This window comes from Felis catus, chromosome C1 (assembly GCF_018350175.1).
Source record: "Felis catus isolate Fca126 chromosome C1, F.catus_Fca126_mat1.0, whole genome shotgun sequence".
In the NCBI taxonomy this organism is placed as follows: domain Eukaryota; kingdom Metazoa; phylum Chordata; class Mammalia; order Carnivora; family Felidae; genus Felis; species Felis catus.
Genome location: NC_058375.1, coordinates 20,222,873 through 20,244,205, shown reverse-complemented (window position 1 = coordinate 20,244,205; position 21,333 = coordinate 20,222,873). Strand labels below are relative to the sequence as shown.

At 52.9% G+C, this 21,333-nt stretch overlaps 1 protein-coding gene and 1 long non-coding RNA gene across 3 annotated transcripts; one reads left to right on the top strand and one right to left on the bottom strand.

Moving 5' to 3' along the window:
- Window positions 1-257: 257 nt before the first annotated feature.
- Window positions 258-13,904, bottom strand: LOC102902040. 2 transcript variants are annotated; one of them, XR_006584081.1, is made up of 3 exons: window positions 13,509-13,820; window positions 1,887-1,994; window positions 258-594 (listed from the first exon to the last, which is right to left on the bottom strand). It is a non-coding gene; the product is annotated as an uncharacterized LOC102902040 (long non-coding RNA). The 2 variants fall into 2 exon arrangements; XR_002160605.3 differs by lacking the exon at window positions 1,887-1,994 and having other exon boundaries at window positions 13,509-13,904.
- Window positions 13,905-13,996: 92 nt separating this feature from the next.
- Window positions 13,997-21,075, top strand: TENT5B (terminal nucleotidyltransferase 5B). Its single transcript, XM_003989698.6, has 2 exons — window positions 13,997-14,444; window positions 19,141-21,075. The coding sequence occupies exons 1-2, from the start codon at window positions 14,181-14,183 to the stop codon at window positions 20,158-20,160; spliced, it is 1,284 nt and encodes a 427-aa protein (XP_003989747.3). The 5' UTR covers window positions 13,997-14,180; the 3' UTR covers window positions 20,161-21,075.
- The last annotated feature ends 258 nt before the right edge of the window (window positions 21,076-21,333 follow it).

The window sequence follows — 21,333 nt, the reverse complement described above, 5'->3', positions numbered from 1 at the left end:
CGGGAATAAAGAGGGAGGCGACTGGACCTTTCAAACCTGACCAGACCCAAAGCCTCTGCGATCACCCACCAACTTCTACTGCCACCCCTATGGGACAGTGGTCCATCTTGTACACTCTGGTCAAATGCAGATGGAACGCTTTGCCCCTTCCCTTTACAGCCCAGCGCAGAGCAGAAAGCAGGCCTAGACATTCAAACAGGATGTTATATCAATGGCCCAGGGAGAATGAAAGGGAAAGGAACATGGACATCTATTCATTGATTCCATATCCATTTATTCGGCACCAACCAGGTGCCAATATAGCAGAGGATGAGGTCCCTGGCCCATGGGGCTTACAATCTAGTGGGGAAGAGAGTCAAACCGGTAACACATCCATAGATGAGGCAACTGCAGGGCCTGAAATGTGAGAGGGCCGAAACAGAGAGAGGAGCCCTTCAGAGGGAGAGGTCAGGGGAGGCCTCTTCGGGCTGAGGCTGGAAGGATGAGCAGCCAGATGCGCAGAGATCAGGGGGCAGTTGTGGGCTCCAAGACGTAGGGGCAGGAGCAGGCTTCCAGAAGAGAACGGGTGGCCGTGTAGCTGGAGTAAATGTGAAGCTGAGTGGGAGGAAGAAGTGAGGTGAAAGTCAGATGAAGAACTGGCCTTTCATTCCAGCCAATGGGAAGCCACTGGGGGCTGGTGTTTTGTTTTTGGGGGGTTGGTGGGTTGTTTGTTTTCATATGAGGAGGGACTTGTCCTCAAGGATGAGTCAGGAAGAAAGAGGAGAGGGGCACAGTCCAGGTAGGTGTACGGTAGAAGTAAGGTGAGGGCTTCCCCCACGCTGGGCTCCTGTTTCCTCAATGACATGAGGCTTGGTCATCGCGGCACGAGGGGTGGGGGATAATGGCAGGACATGTGTCCATGAGGCCATGTCAGGCTTCCAGGGTCCAGGATGGAGCCATGATCTAGCCCTAAGGAAGCCAGGCTCTAACCAGCCCTCGTGCTCACCAACACCTAGCGGTTCCCTAGGGAGACGGAGGCACTTCCTTGACTGGCCCCTCCCCTGCCACCGAGAAGAGACCAATAGTAGCAACTGAAGCCTCAACCGTCACAATCAGATGTCACCTACAGCCACCATCATAACCACCGTCACCCTCACAACAGGCACAAGGACAGGATAGGAAACCCTGCTCCTGGGAGTGAACCGGACCCTGTAAGCTAGCTGCGGGGGACCTGGGGAAGACACGGTCCTGGGACAGAGCCAGTGGCATGCTGGAGCTGGCTCCCCCTGGCTTGTGAGAGCTGAGTCTGTGAATCTCCTCCCAATTCTGCATGCAGTAACAGCAGGGGGAGGCTGAAATCAAGCACAGTGGGGGAGTTTTTGCAATTTTTCCCATCTACCCAGTTCACCAACATACCTCTGGACAGAGCCCTGAAGACAGGGAGAGACCCCGACCCCACCACTTGCCCCTGTAAACTCCAGAGCCTGGAGCAGGATCAGCAGGAGGCAGCCAACCACGTCCACAGAGTCTGGAGGGTAGGCCGTCTGGTGGGGGGGGGATGTGGGTGGAGACAGGAGGTCATCTGCCCCCAAGATACATCTGATAGTGAACTGGGACCCTGCGTATTAGCTCAGGGACATCACCTTCACCGGAGCCTCTGCTCCAGCCCAGGAGCCCAGGAGTGGGCTCCCAGCCAGGCCGCCTGACTCACCATCTTGGAGTTGGAATCCTGGGCTGGGTCTGTCCTGGAAGGGCTGCTTCTCCCCGTTCCCTGATCTCAGGATGAGCCCTGACCCTGGTCACAAACTGGGCCTGAGCCCGGTGACAAAAGATCTCCACCCAGGCCCAGACAGAACCCCACCCTGGTTCTGGGTTGGGCTCTGATAGGCCACAGAAAACACTCTCACCTCCATCTACACACAGGCCCTGGCTCAGCCCTAGACTCACAGGCCCCTGCGCCCCAAGCGGAGCAGGCCTGGAGAGGGATTGGCTCAGCACCTCTGCAGTCCTCCTGCCTGGAAAAGCAAATGGTGGAAAACAAAACAAAATTAAAAGTCACCACCAGCTCCTCCTTGCTTTAGTGACACATCTCTCTCTTAGGAAATAAGGCCTAAAGGCAAAGTGCATTTTCTAAGGCTAACCCCTCCCCACCTCTGCCAGGCTCCCTCTTCGATTTGGAGGATTCTTGCCCTAAACTGTTCCTCCCACTGTCCCCAGACACAGGCCTCCCTGTTGCCAGGAGGAGAGAGAGCTGTGAAAGTCCCAGGAACTTCATCTGAGAGCCTAGGGGATGGAGGCCAGGATCTTATCTGGCTTATGGACTTGGGCAAGACTCTTCTCTTCTCCACACCTCAGTTTTCCCATCTGTACAGTGGGAGATTTAGCCCTCCTGCTCTAATATCCAAAGTTAGGAAACCTGATGGAAATTCAGGGCCCCGTATTCAAGCATCGGAAGGGCTGTCTTTTCTGGGTGATTCAGATCCAGGGGACCCACGAGACCCAAGAAACTTTTCCTAAAACATGTATGGGCTACTGGGTCCAAGTACTGGCATATCCTCTTAGTTCTGGTACCCTGTACTAGTGACTTAGCTTCTCTGACCATCTGTTTTCTCATCTGTCAAATGGCAATAACACCAAGTTTGTGAGGATCAAATGAGGTAGTGGCAAGAAAAGTGCTTTGTAAGCTGCAGGGTACAGTACTCCTGGGAGGGAGGGACAGTTATTATTGGTGTCGGTATGGGTTGATGTTTTGCCTTCCAGCAGAGCCCAGAAAGTGGACCAATCTGGCCTAGCTCTCAAGTGGGAGATCTCAAAGTCTCTCCAGGACCCTCGACCCCAGCCCTGCCAAGAACCAGCTTGAGCCCAGCATAAGCCTGCTACCTGGCCTCCCTACCTCAGGACGGGACAAATCTTCCTCACTGGACCCCAAAGATTGCAGGCTTTAGAGCTGGACCAGCCTTGGGGATCCTCAGATCCCATCTCCTTATAGTGGCCCAGATAGGAAAGGGGCTTGCCCCAGGAGGCACACAGCATGTCAGTGGCAAAGCTGGGCCTCAGACCCAGCCCTCTTCTTCGTATGAGACTCTTTGCTCTAACTCTGGCCTCTAAAAACAGTGTCCCCCTGGAATCCTGACAGCACCAATGCCCCTGCAGCTGCCCCAAGTCAGCAGACCCTGGCCAGGCCGGGACTCTGGGAGAGAGGGGCTGTCCAAGGCATCCCTCCACAGGCTTCACGCTCTGATGGGCTCTCACCTCCTCCAGAAAGCCTTCCCTGACTGGCACCCAGAAGGGCTCAAAAGTGACTTTCCCCCCACACCTCCCCTTTGACAGAAAACCCCTTAAAGATGAAAGGCGTCTGCCTGCCCGTCTGCTAGCCCCTACATGGAGTTTCTTCAGGGTAGAAAACAGTTGAATTCTTCTGGGCTTCCCACCACAGGGGCCTAGCCCAAACTGAGGGCAAAGGGAATAAGAGGAGAAGAAAAGGGGAGGGGAAGGGAGGGGAGGGGAGGGCAGGCTGGGCAAGTGATCACTGCCCTGGGAGTTTGAGACCCAAGCCATTGGCAGGGAAGAGGGTGAGGCTGGCAGGACTGGAGACCCGGAAGCCCCGCCTCCTTGGACTTCAATTCCCCGGGCCTCCCTCCCTCCCCCACGGCCCATTCCCCCAGGGCGGGCTCCTCCCGTGGGAACTGCTGTCTCGGCAGCGGCGCCCAGCCACTCGGCTGCCAGGAATGAGGCTGGGCAGCGGTCGGGGCGGGCCTGGACAGGGCTGCCCCTTGCTCGGGCCTGGGGACCGGGCAGCTCTGGGCCGAGGCAGGCAGGGAGGGCAGCTGCGTGGGCCCTGGGAGCCGGACGCGACCTTCTGCTGCCTGCAGCAGCGGCCGGACAGCACCTGGGAGCTGGTTAGAGGTGTAGACTCCCAGGTCCTACCCCGGACCTGCTGATTCAGAATCTGCATTTTAACAAGAGCCCCAGGTGACTCCTAGGCACATCACAATTTGAGAAGTCCTGTTCTAACAAGAGTCCGCCTGCGTGCGTACAGGTTAAAGAAAAGGCGCCTACAAACTTCCAGTTATAAAATGAGTAAGTCACAGGGATGTAATGTACAGCATGGTGACTACAATTAATAACACCGATTGTATATTTAAGAGGTGCTGACAGAGTAGATCTTAAAAGTTCTCACCCCAAAAAAACAAATTGTAACTTTGTATGGTGACAGATGTTAACTTCTTGGGGTGATCACTTCACAGTATAAACAAATATCTAATCGTTATGTTGTACACCTGAAACGTATAATGTTATATCAATTATATCTCAATTTCAAAAATTAAATCATGAAGAAAAGACATAGATTACCTTCCTTTTATTTCTTCTTTAAGTTTCAGACAGGATATTATCTTTCCCCCCCACCAAATTAGGAATGTATAAGTAGGATTATATTACCCATGAATTGTATTCCATCACAGGAAAGAGGTATTGCAGAATATTTGTTACAAAATGGAGCGTGGGGGAGGGGAGTGCCTGGGTGGCTCAGTCAGTTAAGCATCCGACTTCGGCTTAGGTCATGATCTCATGGTTCGTGAGTTTGAGCCCCACGTCAGGCTCTGTGCTGGCAACTTAGAGCCTGGAGCCTACTTTGGATTCTGTGTCTCTGTCTCTCCCTGTCCTCCCCTGCTCGCTCTCTCTCTCTCTCTCTCTCTCTCTCTCAAAAATAAAGAAACATTAAACATGTTTTTTTAAAAAATGGAGCGTGGGGTCTGCTGGGGCTGGAAACCCACTGATGAGAACCCGCTCCTGTTTTCAGTCAGCAACCTCAGCCCTGAGGAGACAGAAATGGAGGTGAGCAGCCCTTGAACCTGAGAAGCTTCTACTCTAGCAGGGGTAGACTACTCTAGCAGACTCTAGCAGACTCTAGCTTCTACTCTAGCAGACTCATATCACCCACCACTTTCCTGAGCCTCAGTTTCCTCACTCATGGAATGGGCATAATTAATCATCAGTCATCACCACTTCTAACAGGCTCCACCAAGCTTGGGGACAGGGAGGAGCTTTGTGAGCAGCCTCAAACCTGAGGCAGGTGAGGTCCCAGAGTGCCCTGTTCACAGCTCAGCCTTCTGGTGCATCTTCCTGCCCTTCCAGCCCCCAGGCCTCCTGTTCTTCCCTCGAGCCTCGTCTTCATCTATGGTCTTACTCTTCTTCCTTCCTCCTTGATCTCCCCCCAAAAACACCTGTCTGAACCTTGCTCCCTTTAGCAAATTAGCACTGTTTCTGGAAGGAGCAAACATTCATTGAATGCCAAGTACACAGGCATCACTCGCACACGGGGTCTTTTATGCCAGCCCTGAGAGGTAGGTGATAATGCCCCCAATAAACAGATGAGGAAACTGAGGCTCAGAGAAGGGGAGTGATGTGCATCCAGAGCGCAGAGCCAAAAAGAGGCCCAGATGGAATAGGAACTCAAGCTTTGGGCTCCCACTACTGCAGGCTTCCTCAACTGGAAAGCAGGAACCAATTTTCAGTGACCTTAGGGAGGACTAAATTTAAAGTCTCGCCTCAGGGATCTGGCTGTGGCCACACTGCACCACTCCCTGCAAGATCTGCTTCTAGAAGAGTGCTCCTTCCTCCTTTCTTCAAAGCATCCCTTCACTTATTCCATGAATATTTATTGAGCGCTGAATAACCGGCAACACGGTTCCAGGAGCTGGGGTACACAGAAAACAAAACCAGGCAAAATCTCTGCCCTCCTGGAGCTTCTGTTCTAACAGGGAAAAGGAAAACAAACAAACAAACAAACAAACAAACACATGCGCGCACCCATAGCCACCCACCTACTCCCCCTCCCCCCCCCCACACACAGCATGATGTGTAGATGGCGTCGGGTGCTATGGGAACCATAAAGAGGAGAGAACAGGTCTCTGGGGTGGGAGACTGCCATGCTCATTGGTTAGTGAGCAAGGCCTCGGTGAGGAAAGAACCTGGAGGAATGAGGGAGAAGCCAGGTGGCTCTCAAGAATGAGTTGGGCAGGGGTGCCTGGGTGGCTCAGTCGGTTGAGCGTCCAACTTCGGCTCAGGTCATGATCTCGCAGTTCGTGGGTTCGGGCCCCACATCGGGCTCTGTCCTGAATGCTTGCTCAGAGCCTGGAGCCTGCTTCAGATTCTGTGTCTCCTTCTCTGTCTGCCCCCCTCCTCCGCTTGCACTCTGTCTCGCTGTGTCTCTCAAAAGTAAATACACGTAAAAAAAAAAAAAAAAAAAACATAAAAAGAGTGAGTTGGGCAGATGATAGAGCAATCGCAAAGGCCCTGGGGTGGGACAGGAGCATCCAGGAGGCCAGTGCACCTACAACAGAGGAGGGAAAGGAGAGGAAGAGACGAGGCGGTGGGTATCCTGGAGAGCCTTGTGAGTCGAAGGACTTTGGCTTTCTTCCAAGTGAGATGGAGGTATTGCATGGCGTGACCTGGCTTATGTTTTAAAAGGATCAGCCAGGCTGCTGGATTGAAAATGGACTGTAAAAGACAAGTACAAAAGCAGGGGGCCAGTAGGGCGACTCCAGTAATCCAGGAGAAGGGCGATGGTCACGAGGTGGCAGTAAGTGGCGGTTGGGGGCGGGATGGGGTCAGACTTTGTATTCAGAAGGCAAAGCCAACAGGACTTGCTGACGCTTGATGTGGCACATGAGAGAAAAGGGAGCAAAAAAATCGCTTCGGATTTTCAGCCCAAGAGCTAGAAGTTGCCATGTGCTGCGGGAGGAGCATTTCAGTTCGAGAATTCCGCTCTGGACGTGTGAAGTTTGAGAAGACAACAAACATACAAGAACAGACGGTTCCCAACTTAACGACGGGTCACCTTACAATCTTTTGACTTTACAACGGTATGGAAGCGATATGCATTCTGTAGAAACGATACTTCAGATTTTGATTTTGGATCTCTCCCCAGGTTCGAGACATGGGGTTAGATCCTGGATCCTCTCGTGACGCTGGGCAGTGGCATTGGTGGCTCCCAGTCAGCCAGCGATCACAAGGGTAAATAACTGATACATTGACAACCATCTCGCACCCGTACAACCATTCCGTCTGTCACTTCCAGTACAGCATTCAAAACGTTGCAGGAGATATTCAGCACTTTATTACAAAATAGGCTTTGCGTGAGATGCTTTTGCCCAACTGTAGACCGGTATAAGCATTCAAGTACGTTTAAGGTTGGCTCAGTTAAGCATCCGACTCTTGATTTCAGCTCAGGTCGTGAGGTCATGGTTCGTGACATGGAGCCCCGAGCCAGGCTCCTCACTGACAGTACGAAGCCTGCTTGGGATTCTCTCCCTCCCTCCCTTTCTGTGCCTCACCTGCTCATGCACTCTTTCTCAAAATAAATAAACACACACTAGAAAAATAATTGCATAAGCCTGGAATTGGGAAGCGAGCTCAGGCCTGGAATACATAAAGCTGGGGTTTGCCAGCACGTGGATAGCCTTTAAAGCTTGAAACTGACTGAAATCACCAAGGGAGTGAGTACAGACAGAGAAGACACGAGGACTAGGGAGTGAGTCCTGGGCATGTCACTGCTTAGAGGTTGAGGGAACGAGGAGACAACAAACCAGCAGTCAATGAAATAAAAACGTCAGGGCGGTAGACTGTCTTAGACACCAAGTGAAGCAAGTATTTCAAGAAGGAAGGAGTGATGAGCCACAAGTAATTTGCAGGTCTAGTAACATACGAGGATTAAGAATTAACAATTAGAATGGGAGGAATTTTTCAAATCACATATATGCTAAGGGACTTATATCTAGAGAACTTTATATCTAGAGGACTTACATCTTTAGATATCAAGAACCCTTAAGAGTCAACAATGTTAAAAGTAATACAATTACAAAATGGGCAGAGGACTTGAGAGACGTTTCTCCGAAGACACAGACAACCAATAAACACACGGAAAGATGTTCAGCACCATTAGCGATCAGAGAAATGAAAATCAAGACCATTCCAACACCACCTCATACCCACTAAGATGGAGATAGTAAACAAACGAAACAAGTGTTGGCGACGATGGGGAGAAATTGGAACCTTCGTACGCTGCTGGTGAGAACGTAAAATGGTGCAGCCACTGTGGGAAACAGTCTAGCATCTCCTCAAATGGTTAAACATCAACTTCCCTTATGACCAGCATTTCCACTCCCAGGAATATACCCAAGAGGAATGAAAACATATGTCCACACAAAACCTTGACAACACCAAGAATGAGCTCTAACTATAGACTTGGGATGATAGTGACATGTCAACATAAGCTCATCAACTGTCACAAATGTACTGCTATGGTGGGGGTGTTTATCATGGGGGAGATTATGCGTGCGTGGGGGCAGAGAGCATATGGGAACTCTCTGTACCTTCCTCTCAATGTTGTTATGAATTGAAAACTGCTCTAAAAAAAATTTTTTTTTTTAAATAGGCTCCACGCTGGGCTTGAAGCCCAACAAGGGGCTTGAATTCAGAACCCTGCGATCAAGACCTGAGCTGAGATCAAGAGTTGGATGCTTAACTGACTGAGCCACTCAGGTGCCCCTAAAAATATTTTTAAAGAACTTGCACATGACTATTCATAACAGCCAAAAAGTGGAAACAACCCAAACGTCTATCGACTGATGGACTGATAAATAAAATGTGGAATATCCATCTATCCACAGAATATCATTTGGCAATAAAGAAAAAGTGAAATACTAATGCTACAATATAGATGAACCTTGAAAACATTATGCTAAGTAAAAGAAACCAGTCACAAAAGACCACCATTTATCTGAATGTCCAGAAAGGGCCAATCTATACAGGGACACAAAGTCAGTTGGTGGTTGCCTACGGCTGTGAGCTGAGGGGGTTCGAGGGAAATGGGGGGTGACCGCTAGAGGGTACAGGGTTTCTTTCTGGAGTAATAAAAAAAGTTCTAAAATTGATCATGGTACTGGTTGAACAACTCTGAATGTACAAAAAACCACTACATTGTATGCTTTATATGGGTGAAGTGTACGCTATGCAAATTATACCTCAATAAAGCTATTACTTAAAGCAATTGATGATTGGACTCAGCAATGTGAAGGTCACAGGTGACCTTGACAAAACAGTTTCGGTGCCGTGGTGGGGACAAAGCCTGACTGAAGTGTGTTCAAGAAAGAATAGAATAACTGAAGACAGTGAGTACAGACATTTTCAAAGAGTTTGCTATATAGAGAAATGGAAGGGAGAGGTGAGATCAAGAGAGGTGTGTTTTAATTTTGTTGGGTTTTTTTTTTTTAGATACAAGAAATTATGTTCTAACATTAATTGGAACAATGCAGTGGAGAAGGGGAAATGGCCAGAGTGAAGTCCTTGAGCAGGTGAGAGGCAGGGGTCCTGGTGTATAAGTGGAGGGGTTGCCGCAGAGAGGAGCAAGCGGGGTTCATCCAAAGCAGCAGGAGGGAGGCTAGAAATGAGGCACAGACCCAGTGATTGGGTAGGTGTTGAGAGTCTGCAGAAATTCTCCTTTGATTGCTTCTATTTTCTCAGTGATGTAGGAAGCGAGGTCTTCCGCCAAGAGGGGGCGGGGGAGGAGCTGTCCAGGACTGAGGGGAGGAAGAGAGTTAAGGAATTGTGTCTAGGACCGCAGGGGAGTGACAGCACCGAGCTCTACTCTACGGGTAGGACAGCCACACAGTGCGCAGGGCCCCCTGACGCTCAAGTGAGACCTGTCGGCAGGACTGTGTGTCTTTCTCCAGCTTCAGTCAACTGTGGGGTACAAACGCACAGCTGAATTAACCAGGGTGTGGTTTTGCCAGGTGAGCGCAGTTTAACAAGAGGGGAGCAAGGTGGGTGAGGGTGTGTGCAAGGAAGTAATTATAATGATGGTCTGTGGAATCAAAGCTGGTTAAGGAGGCTAGAAACAGTGGGGGAAAGGTGGGAGGATCAGTGGACTGAAGGGCCTGGTGAGTCAGGACCCAAGGCAAGGTACCGACAAGGTCCAGGAAAGTACTTTGCCATGAGGGGCTGAGGCAGGATGGATGGCAAGAACCACAGAGGAGGGGAGGGGATTCTCCAGAGGCAAGGATTGTCCCTGCGTAATCGAACAAACCAAATCATCCTCAGAGGCAGGCCCAGGGTAGGGCCTGGGCGTGGGGTTCAGCCAGATCTGGGTGTGAAGCCTGTCCTTCCAACCATGGGGCCCTGCACAAATTAATTTGTTTCTCTGAGCCTCAGTTCCCTCTCATGCAAAGTGAGAGATCACTTCTTTGTCAAAAGATTATGTTCTGAAAATGGAATAAGAAACTGTATGGAAATTGCCTAGTGTGGTTCCAGGCACAGGGTGCTCGGTAATGTGGGCTGATCCCAGAATGCTCGTGTCTGGAGTTCCAGGGCAGAGGAGGGGCCGATGTGGAAGCCAACACTCTCCACAGGACCCCTTCTCCTTCCCATCACCTCAAATCGTAGGTGAATGGAAAGGCCTGACTCCATTTCACCCCCATTTTACAGAATAGGAAACTGAGGCCCAGAAAGGGAAAGTGACTTACCTATGTCACTACAACTCGACTATCATAGAGAGTAAATTTCCTTTTAAAATCAGAGTCAGGGGGCACCTGGATGGCTCAGTCGGTTGAGCGTCCGACTTCACCTCAGGCCATGATCTCACGGTTCGTGGATTCGAGCCCCGTGTCGGGCTCTGTGCTGTCAGCTCAGAGCCTGGAGCCTGCTTCGGATTCTGTGTCTCCCTCTCTCTCTCTCTCTCTCTCTCTCTCTCTGCCCTTCCCCTGCTCACACTCTGTCTCTCTCTCAAAAATAAACATTAAAGAAAAAAAAACTTAAATAAAAAGTAAAAATTAAAAAAATTTTAAATTTAAAAATAAAATCAGAATCAGAACTTAAGATGGGAAATATATCCTGGAGGGAAAAGGCTCATATATAATATTTGAAAGCCAGATGGACTTGACTCTTCAGAGGGTACCCCAGCCATTGTTCCCCTCCATTCCCTGGGACAATAAAAAGTTGGCCGTGGTGAAGGTGAAAAACCCTCCTGAGATGCCCCTGCTCTCTCGTCTTCTCTCTCCTCTTCCTACATCCCCAAATCACACACACTCTCAGGGCAGTGATGCTCAGGTCCTGTCATTGGGCAAACATTGGTCCGATTAGCTTTGAAACAGAAGTGTCAACAGAAGGGTGATTCATAGCTCAAGCATTTGCTAATTGCTCTTCCTAGGCCAGACAGCAGGAGGGAGAGAGAGGGAAGGAGATCTCTAAGTTTGCTTTCTTAGAGAACTTGATTCTAGAGCATGGGGTGGCCCTATACCCGGCTGCCCTCACGGGGCCCTACCCCTGTGCAGTTCCAACCCCAACCAGTCTCCCTGGGCAAACCCCTCTGGCTCTCTGGACACCAGTTTCACCATACATAAAGTGAGAAGTGAATGAACAAAATGACTGTCACAGCCCCCTGCCCCCAGCTCGGGCCTTCAGAGTTGTAGGAATGTATGGTCTGGTACCCTCTCTGCTGCCCGGCCCGTCCAGGGACAAGCACAGGGAGATGGGACAGAAGTGGATCCAGAAGCTGTAATGGGAATGCAACCTCCTTAGGGAGGCTTTCTGCGATCACACCCCCAGTGGACATCAATCTCTCCAGTTCTCTCTCTCTCTCTCTCTCTCTCTCTCTCTCTCTCTCTCACATATACACATGGCTGCTTTCTCTCCCGTTCCCTGTTTTATCTTCTTAGCACTATCTTAAATGTCTTATTTATTTGTCTCCTTGGCCATTGTCTTTCTACACTAGAATGCCAGTTCTAGGGCAGGGACCTTGCCTATCATATCTCGGGGCCTAGCCCAGCCCCTGGCACACAGTAGGTGCTTAGTATACATGTGTTGGTTGGTGGATGAATGAACGAAGGACTAGATACATCTGGAGGGTGGTACCAGGGCTGTGCCAAGTATGACTCTGTGATCTGTGCCAAGTCTTCCATGAGGAGCAGTTGAAAAATAGGGCTCTGGAGTCAGGAGACCTGGATTCAAGTCCCACCCTGCCAATTAGTGGTTGTATGACCATGTCACTTGACCTCTCTAAACCCCCGGTTTCTTCATCTGTAAACTGAGTATAATGATCCCACATCTTGAGGCGTATTTTTAGAAATTAGAGGTCATGTATGTAAAGCGACCTGATACATAGTAAGTACTAAGTAGATGTTAGTTTCCTTTCTTTTCCTTCCTCTGCAGGGGCATGGAGGTGGTAGATCAGGGGTTTGGAGACTCTGGGCTCAGCAAAGGAAGTTTCTCATCTATTTCTTCTCTTCCAAAAGAAGGGAAAACAAAATAGCAAGGAACTTTACTGAGAACGGTGCAAGGGACTTACCCATAGTCACACGACCTAGCAGTGGAGCAAGGTCCCCTTCCTTGGGGAAAGAGGAAGCTCCTGATCCCAGACAAAATGGGGAGAAGGGCAAGGGTAGGATCTTGCTTGTGGGGACCTCCAGAAAGAGGAAGTGACTGCTCTAGTCAGAGAGTCAGGCTCCTGACAAGCTGGTGATCCTGGAATGTAGTTTATCATTTGTGGGTCTCGGTTTCTCCTTCGGTACATTGGGAATATCACTCCTTGCCCAGCCTGCCTTACAGAATGGGAGAGTGTTAGGAGAGTGATATTTAATCTAAGAGAAAATATTGTAGTGATACATCAAGCAGACTCAATTTCTGAAATTTTGCCACAGGTACCTATTTTAAAATCAGAAGAAAAGATGAATTTAAAAATAACAATGAGGGGGTGCCTGGGTGGCTCAGTCGGTTAAGCATCTGACTTCGGCTCAGGCCATGATCTCACAGTCCATGAGTTCGAGCCCTGCATCAGGCTCTGTACTGACAGCTCAGAGCCTGGAACCCCCGCTCGCTCGCTCTCTCTCTCAAAAATAAATAAACATTTTTTAAAAATCTAAAAAAAAAAAAAAAAAAAGAAAGGAATAAGCCTCATCCCTCTAGGCTCTGTAAAGTGGGAAAGAAACACATGTAAATATATTATTTCAGTAGAATATACGAAAATGTTTTTGGCAACCATAAATAAATCAAAATTTAAAAAATATTTATTTAACATCTTCTCTGGGACAGACAAAGAAACGGGCTCAGAGAGGGTAGTGACTTGCCTGGGGGCACACAGGACCTGATGAGGCTGAGAAGAGGCTGGCACGAAAGACTTCCACCAGCTGCTCAGGAAGCCCCTACCAGAAGACGGTGCAGAGGAGCCCAAGACCCTGGGTCAGGAAAGCCAACTCCCCATTTGCAGCTGCTGTTCGTCCTCTAGCCCTGTAAAGGCCCTGCCTGGGTCTGCACAAGTGTAATTTAAAGAGCATGCGCCACAGATTCTATAGCCCCGGTTCAGCTCCAGGGCTCCAACTCATCTGCTGTGTAACTTTGAGGGAGTCACGCCCCCTCTCTGAGCCGGTTTCCCCTCCCTTCAATGGGAGTGTTAACGCTAGCCAGGCTGTGGTTGGCAAGGGCCAATCAAGAGTGCATTAAGTAATATCGACCTTAGTATACACAGAGTTCGTTACCTTTCTTCAACTCTGGAAGAGCAGGAGGAGCGCTGTGTGGAGTCGAACAAGTGGCGCAATCTCTCTGGGCTTCTGAAAATAGCAGATGACCAGGACCAGGCCAGGGGCCTTCTAAATTCCTTCCAGCGCCAAATAGAACCCTGGAATTTTTTAGTGGTCCAACTCCGCTACAAACTCCACAGGTCACTTCCCTCCCGCCTGCCCCTGGAGGGCGCAGTCCCTTTAAGTCTAGGCCTGCCCCGGCCCGGGCCAATCACGGAAAACAGAAGGTCTTTAAGGACCAAAGGAGGGAATTCAGCCTGTGCAGGTGGGCGGGGCAGGGGCATGCCACCCAGCCAATCGGAATCTCCCTAGCGACGAGTGACCAAGGTGCAAAGCGCTGCTGACCAATGGCAGAGGCGCAGGGAGGCGGGGCGCTCCCACTGTGTGACAGCTGTCTGGACCAATAGACATGTCGCCCGCGGCCTATAAGAGTCCGCTGGGCGCTGGGCTACGGGCTCTAGGGTCGGTTGGTCGTCGCCGTCGGAGGTGTGCCCTGGGTTTGCCTCGCCGTCGCTGCCTCCCAGTCCCTGCAGCCGCGCCCCTCGCCTTGGCCCCGGCCCGGCCGCTCTCCCTGCCCTTCTCCCCTTAGCCACCCCCCGGTTTCTGCCGTCGGGGCCCGGGGCCGGGCTAATGATGCCGTCGGAGAGTGGAGCTGAGAGCCCGGACCAGGCAGCTGCGCAGGTGGGGACGGCTGCGGCCTCGGAGGTGGCCACGGCCGCCCCGGCAGGCGGCGGCCCCGACCCGAAGGCCTCATCGGCCTCCCTCGGACGGCACCTAAGTGGGCTAGGCTGGCCACAGGTGAAGCGACTGGATGCGCTCCTGAGCGAACCGATTCCCATTCACGGGCGCGGCAACTTCCCTACTCTGAGCGTGCAGCCCCGGCAGATTGTGCAGGTGAGAGGGCACTGGGAGGGATTATGGGGTCTCCAGCCTGAGGTTCTTGTGCTGGAAGGCACCCAGAGTCTGTTCGATTCGCTAGACAGCTAGGGAGCCTGAGGCTTAAAGAGGCACAGGGACTGTAACAAAATCGCACAGCGTATGGATAGTAGACCATGCGCCCTCCCCACTTGGCTCTCCCTTCCCCCGCCTCTGGAGAGCCCGATCGAACCGTTCACCCTTGCCTTAGCTAGCAAATGGGAGGAGAATGGGGAGGGACTTGGCTGCGGGAAGGGGGGGTGGGGAGAGTGGCGGGTGAACAGATCTGCCTCCTCAGACAAGAGATACCAGGCAGCCCTGAATGGGTAGGTGTTCAAAATCGGGGTTTTGTCACCCCCAAATCGTCATGGCTGGGCCTCACCACCCCCGCACCCCTCCCCTCTCTCAAGGTTCTAGGGTCAGATTTTGTCCTGTGCTCCCACAGCTCTTGGCTCAAGAGCCCCGTGGCTAAGTGGAAAAGCCAAGAAATCCCAATAAGGACTCCCTCCCTCTCAACTGGGGTTGTGGCAGGAGGAGATTAAGCACCACCCTGGACCTGGTGGCTGCATGCCGAAAGGCAACGTCGGGCGTCCAGTTTAGGTGTCTCTCCTCTTCCCCAAAGTTGGAAATGAAGGCTGAGCCTGCCTCCTGAAGAACAGGAAAAGAGAATTCTGGCTACCCCTCTCCCCATCCTCAGACTCCTTTTTCCCTTTACCTAACTTTTCAGCACCCCTAAAATTACTCTTCCATTTGCGTAACCTAGGTGCTGTCATACTCTGAAATGCCAGAATATGGTAATTACTGTGCCCATTTTGTGGCTGGGGAAGCTGGGGTTCCAAAAGGGGCAGTGAGCTGCCTGAGACTACCTAAAGAAGTGAAAATCAAACCGAGAGAATCATAAGTCTTCCTGGGAGCCGCCTGCTGCAGGTTCAAGGTTTCCCCCCCCTTCCCCAGCTCCTAAGACTCAACTTCTGAGTCTTGGGGAAGTCTTCTGATAGAAGCCAGAAAATCCAGCCACAATTCCTGGGTATTCCTGCCAGTAGACAGACTTTCCTTCGCTGGAGTCATCCGTAGAAGCTAGTGAAGCAGGCCACTCCCCTGCCTCCAATTGCTTCCACTGAGGAGGAGGGTTGTAGGCTAGGGGATTACCTCGCCCTCCCTCCCAGGGAATGGGAGGGGGTGGGGGCAGATTCCCCAGGGCTGACTCACCCAAAGCCCCAGTGGTGCTCACTGAGGCATTCCTCTGCTGCCGGCTGTCATGGGGTAATTAGGAAAAACCAATTGAGGGTTTTTTTTTTTTTTTCCTTAGGACTCTCAGGTCAACCTTGGGGCCCCAACTACTGTATCTCCAGGACTGTTGTCCCAGACATGGGGGAAGGCAGAGCCCAGTGCAGAAACACCGCTCTGCAGGGATGACATGTGCTCTGGAGGGGAAGTCCCTGCCAAACCACCTTAACTGGTGCCTGCTCTGTGTCAAGCCCTATTCAGGACACTAGGGCCATGGATATGACTGGGACCTCTGGGAGCACTTCTCTGCCTTTGAGATGCTCCCTGCCAGGTGGGGGGACTGCAGGCCAAAAAGAGCTGACTTTACAGGGCAATAATAGTACAGTGTTCTCCTAGACTAGGGTCAAAGATATCACAGAATAGGGAGCTGCTAGCTGGCGTGGGGAGAGGCAGGGGAGACTTCAGAGCTGCACCAGGAGGCTGGACATCTGGCTTCGGGGCCTGGACTGTTACCAGTTTTGCTGGGCCCAGTGTCCCCATCTGTTCAATGGGATGGGTTGGACTACTCTCCCAACACCCTTTCAGGTTTCAGAATCCAAAAGGAACAGGGACCTTCACCTGCCTGCACAATCGCATCCACAGGGAAGGACGTCCATCTCCTGGTGGGAATCAGCAGCTGGCAGCTTCACGAACTATTGGAATATATATGTGTGGTGGGAGGTGCTGCATGTGTATGAGGGGGTGGTAATGGGCTTGGTGTGTGTGGGGATGGGGGCCATCCATGCTGGCTGTGAATGGAAGTGGGAGGTGCTCCAGGTGGGGGGGAGTAGAGGAGGGGTGTTGGGTGTGTGTAATGGGGGATGCTAGCTGTCCATGGTTCAAGAACCAGAACCTTTCTCCCTCTGTACCCCCCCCTCCCAAGACGTTGCCTACGGCAGCGATCTGAGCAGTTAGAGATGCTATTCCTGCTTGTACCTGAGCTAGAGGGACCCATTCTCCTGTAGGAGACCCCCCTGCCCATAGCTCTGGGAGGCCCGGTTCTAATTAAGCTCAGCCACTTATTGGCTGTGTGACCTTGGATAAGTCCTTTGCCCTCTCTGGGCCCAGGGAATTGAAGGAGGCAATCCGATCTCTCCAGCTGCAGCCAGAGGCCTGCATCAGGCAGCTCCAGAGTCAAGTGTGGCAAGCCCGCTGGCTGACAGCACCTATAGTCCCCCTGTAGGTCTTGGCAGCGGCCCAGGAGCAGAGTGGTTCTGGAGAGGCCCTTGGCACAGGAGAAAGGAGGGTGCAACCGCTGCCCCCTTCGTGGCTGGAAAGTCTGATTCAGGAGGTTCCAAGCTGCCCTGCAGTCTTTGGGTGTGGCGGTATCTGGGGTCCGCCTGCCAAGCTGGCTGTAGTCACACCTGGGAGAGAGAGACAACAGCTGCTGGCTGGCTGACACAGGAGATTTAACAAGGGTATTGCTGCCTCCTCACCAGGCCAGATGCCATGCCCTGGGGTGAGCATCAGCCTGGGAGCAGGAGCTGGCACTGAGTAAGGCGCAGTCAGCTCTGTTAGGACCTGGGGAGGGGGCTGGTCTGCTCTGCAAGTCTGGCAGGGTCCTTGGGACAAGGTCTTGCCTGCTTCCCTCCTTGGCCCTGCAGGGGCACGGCTGTCAGGCTGTGGGTTGCAAGTCCCACAGGCTAGACTGTAGCAACTGGCCCCTTACTTCCAGCTTCCCCAGTCTGTCTGGCCAAGGCATCTCCCAAACCCCACCTTCCTGTTCCTAACTACCCTGGCTCTGAGCTTCAGTGACTGGACGGTCACCCTCACTCTGAAATTTTGAAAGACAGGGAGGATTAGAACCCTGGGTTATGGTCTCTGCTCCTTCTAAACCCTGGGATGGCAATGTGATAGAATGAGAGTCAGCCACACCTGGATTTGAAGGTGCCTCTAAATGACCTTGGGCAGATGACTACACTCCTGTGAGCCTCGGTTTCCCCATCCATAACTTGGAGAGCATAAAGATCTATCCCCTGTAGATTCTGCTGAGAAGGTCCAGGCATTCAACAGGTGCCTGATATTCCCCACCCCACCCCAAGCTCCTCCCCTCCATGTTCCTGATGGCCAGTTGCTTATCCCCATAGCCATTACAGTACCTTCCCCCAGTCAGGGTCCTCCTCCCGGAAGCCTTCCTGGAGGGAGCCGCCCGCCTCAGATTGCCCCACTGCAGCTTGCCTCCTCAGCACTTAAGTGCGTTCTTTGCGGTAATTCCCTGAGAAGCGAGGAGGGCAGCCCAGCCCAGTGCTGGGCGCTGACTTGGCAGCAAGGCGGGGTTGCAGAATCACTCAGGACAGGAATGCTGCCTGGTCACTTTCAGGATGGCGTGTGAGTCCTCTGGGTTGCTAAGAAAACCGAATGTCTGGGCCCAGCTTCTTTCTTCTCCCCACACTGTCCTAGGCCCAGAGAGATGCCTCTGGCCAAAGGAACAGACCTTTGCCTGTGGTGGTCCTGTGTCAGCAGATGGGGTCTGCTACCTCTCTTCCTACTTGGGCTGGGTGCCGAGCGCTTCCCGAGATGATCACCCACCTCCTGTCTCAAGAGCAGAAAGTGCCTGAGTTTTAACTTCCAGCCTTGCCACTTCTGAATGACGCCCTCTCTGAACCTTAGCCCCCTCTCGCCCCCGTAAGCCTCAGTTTCCTCATCTCTAAAACAGGTGTAACATGTGCTTCACAGGGTCCTTGTAAAGATGAGTTAAGATGAGCGTGTGTGTCATAGCCAAAAGAGCATGCATGGGCTGGAGAATCCAACTGACCTGGGCTCTACTCTCTGACCTTGACACGATTCTTAACCTCTCTGTGCCTCAGGTCCCCCATCTGTGAATTGGGATACTAATGCCCAAATACAGGATCATTGTCAGGGTTAATGTAGTAATGTGGGTGAATGGGAATTACGTTCCCAACACATCTGAACAGTTAGCATCATGCCTGGCACAAAACAAAGTGTTTCACTTGCAGTTTTAGAGAGGTAGAATCGCACAGTGGTTAAGACCTGCACTGAGTTTGATTCACCAGCTGCGTGACCCTGGGCAAATTACTTGGCCCCTCTGTGCTTCTGTTTCTCCATCTGCAAAATGGCATTCATCGTATCTGCCTCATAGGGCAGGTAATTGAGAATTATGCAAGTTTATAGCCTAACGTATAAAGTGCTTAGACCGGGACCTGGTATTTAGTAAATTCTACGCGTCTGCTATCATCGGTGCTATTCCTTCTGAGTCTTTCCTCTAAACAAGTCATACTCCAGATTAGGAAATCAAAGTTGAGAGGGTTCAATGGCTTTCCAAAGGCACGACAGCTGGTGCGGGGTCAACATGGTTGATGTTGGCGTGATTATCACGGGGAAGCCGGTGGTGGATCCCCGGGGGGGCCCAGACTCCCGCCACCTCTCCCTCCCGCCGTCTCCCCCGCAGGTGGTCCGCAGCAGCCTAGAGGAACGGGGACTGCGCGTGCACGGTGTGCGACTGCACGGCTCGGCTGCCAGCCATGTGCTGCACCCTGAGAGTGGCCTGGGCTACAAGGACCTAGACCTGGTGTTCCGCGTGGACCTGCGCAGCGAGGCGTCCTTCCAGCTGACCAAGGAGGTGGTGCTGGCCTGCCTGCTGGACTTCCTGCCGGCCGGGGTGAGCCGGGCCAAGATCACGCCACTGACGCTCAAGGAGGCGTACGTGCAGAAGCTGGTGAAAGTGTGCACGGACACGGACCGCTGGAGCCTCATCTCGTTGTCCAACAAGAGCGGCAAGAACGTGGAGCTCAAGTTCGTGGACTCGGTCCGGCGCCAGTTTGAGTTCAGTGTGGACTCCTTCCAGATCATCCTGGACTCCCTGCTTCTCTTTGGCCAGTGCTCGTCTACGCCCATGTCTGAGGCCTTCCACCCAACGGTGACAGGTGAGAGCTTGTACGGGGACTTTGCCGAGGCGCTGGACCACCTGCGGCACCGCGTCATCGCCACGCGCAGCCCCGAGGAGATCCGCGGTGGCGGCCTCCTCAAGTACTGCCACCTCCTGGTGCGGGGCTTCAGGCCGCGGCCCAGCACCGATGTGCGCGCCCTGCAACGCTACATGTGCTCCCGCTTCTTCATCGACTTCCCAGACCTGGCGGAGCAGCAGCGCACGCTGGAGCGCTACCTGGAGGCTCATTTCAGCGGGGCCGACTCAGCCCGCCGCTACGCCTGCCTGGTGACGCTGCACCGGGTGGTCAACGAGAGCACCGTGTGCCTCATGAGCCACGAGCGTCGCCAGACGCTGGACCTCATCGCCACGCTGGCGCTCCAGGCGCTGGCTGAGCAGGGCCCCGCCGCTGCGGCCGCCCTGGCCTGGCGCCCCCCGGGCCCCGACGGGGTCGTGCCTGCCACTGTCAGTTACTACGTGACTCCTGTGCAGCCTCTGCTGGCTCGGGCCCACTCCTATCCCACCTGGCTGCCTTGTAACTGACTCAGACCCTCGCCACAAGGGACTGGGCCTTCCCTGAGGGAGTGGGGCCTCCCGGAGTGTGGAGAGGAGGTGACCAGAGACAGGCGGCCGCTGCCAAGTGGCCCCGCACCGCTGCAGGGTTGGGCCTCCTACTAAACAGAAGAGACCCCCCACTCATCCCCGAGTGAGGCCCCCGTGGGCTTAAGGCCAAGCTGGGGTTCTTGGTAGACAGAACCACACTTTTGGACCAGCATGGTTGTGGGGTGCAGGGGCTGTTTTGTCTTGGGGGCCAATTGCCCTCAGGACACGAAGCATGTTTGGGGCGATAGCCTCCATGCTCATCGTCTTAGGTAGATTTCTGCGGCCTAGGAAGGTCTTGGGTTGGTTTCCGTGGCCTAAAAAGGGTCTTTTCGGCTACGGCCAGCCCACAGTGATCCCTGCAGCCCACACAATGACCAAAATATGGTGTGGTATGTGAACTACTCGCTTCGGGTTGGGCCGGACCCCTAACAAGGCCTGGCCATCCAACCTGGCTAATCACCGGGAGGAGGAAAACTGAGGCACGACGCAGATACCTGGGTTTGCAGAGGGATAGGTTTAGCCCAGTCCCCAAACACCCCCACCCCAAGCTGTCAAGGTGTACAGTGGGCAGGAGCTAGGCCCCTGGGGGGGTGGGGGGGGGGCGGGACACACTCCAGGTCCCCTCTGGGGTGTTGTTCCCTTCCCGTGTGTTGTGAGGATCCCTCCTGCCTGGGAGCTTGTTCTCCGAAGGGTGCTGGACCCAAAGTGGCCACAGCCAAGTGCTCTCCCCCACTGGCCTGGTTATGGGTCCCCACTTGGAGGAAGGGGAACCATGCCCCACCCCCTTTCCGATCCCTCTGGATTTGTCACCATTTTGCACTCTGAACACCTGCCAATAAAGATTGTCTACACTAAGCCTAGCACCATGCTTTCTCTTGAGAGAATGACCTTCCATGGCTGTGGGGGGGCTATGGCTGCCTCTTCCAGCCTGCATCTGGCTTGCATTGAGGGCAGGGACATTTGGGTACCCTGGTGTCTGAGTCCTGGCTGTAGCTGGGGGGTTTCACCTCCTTCTCTCCATACCAGCCCCAGCTGGAAAACTGTGCTAGGGACTCGTGTCTCACGTGTGACTTGTACCTGCAAATTGCCACAGCAGGTCTCTTGTGAAAGAGT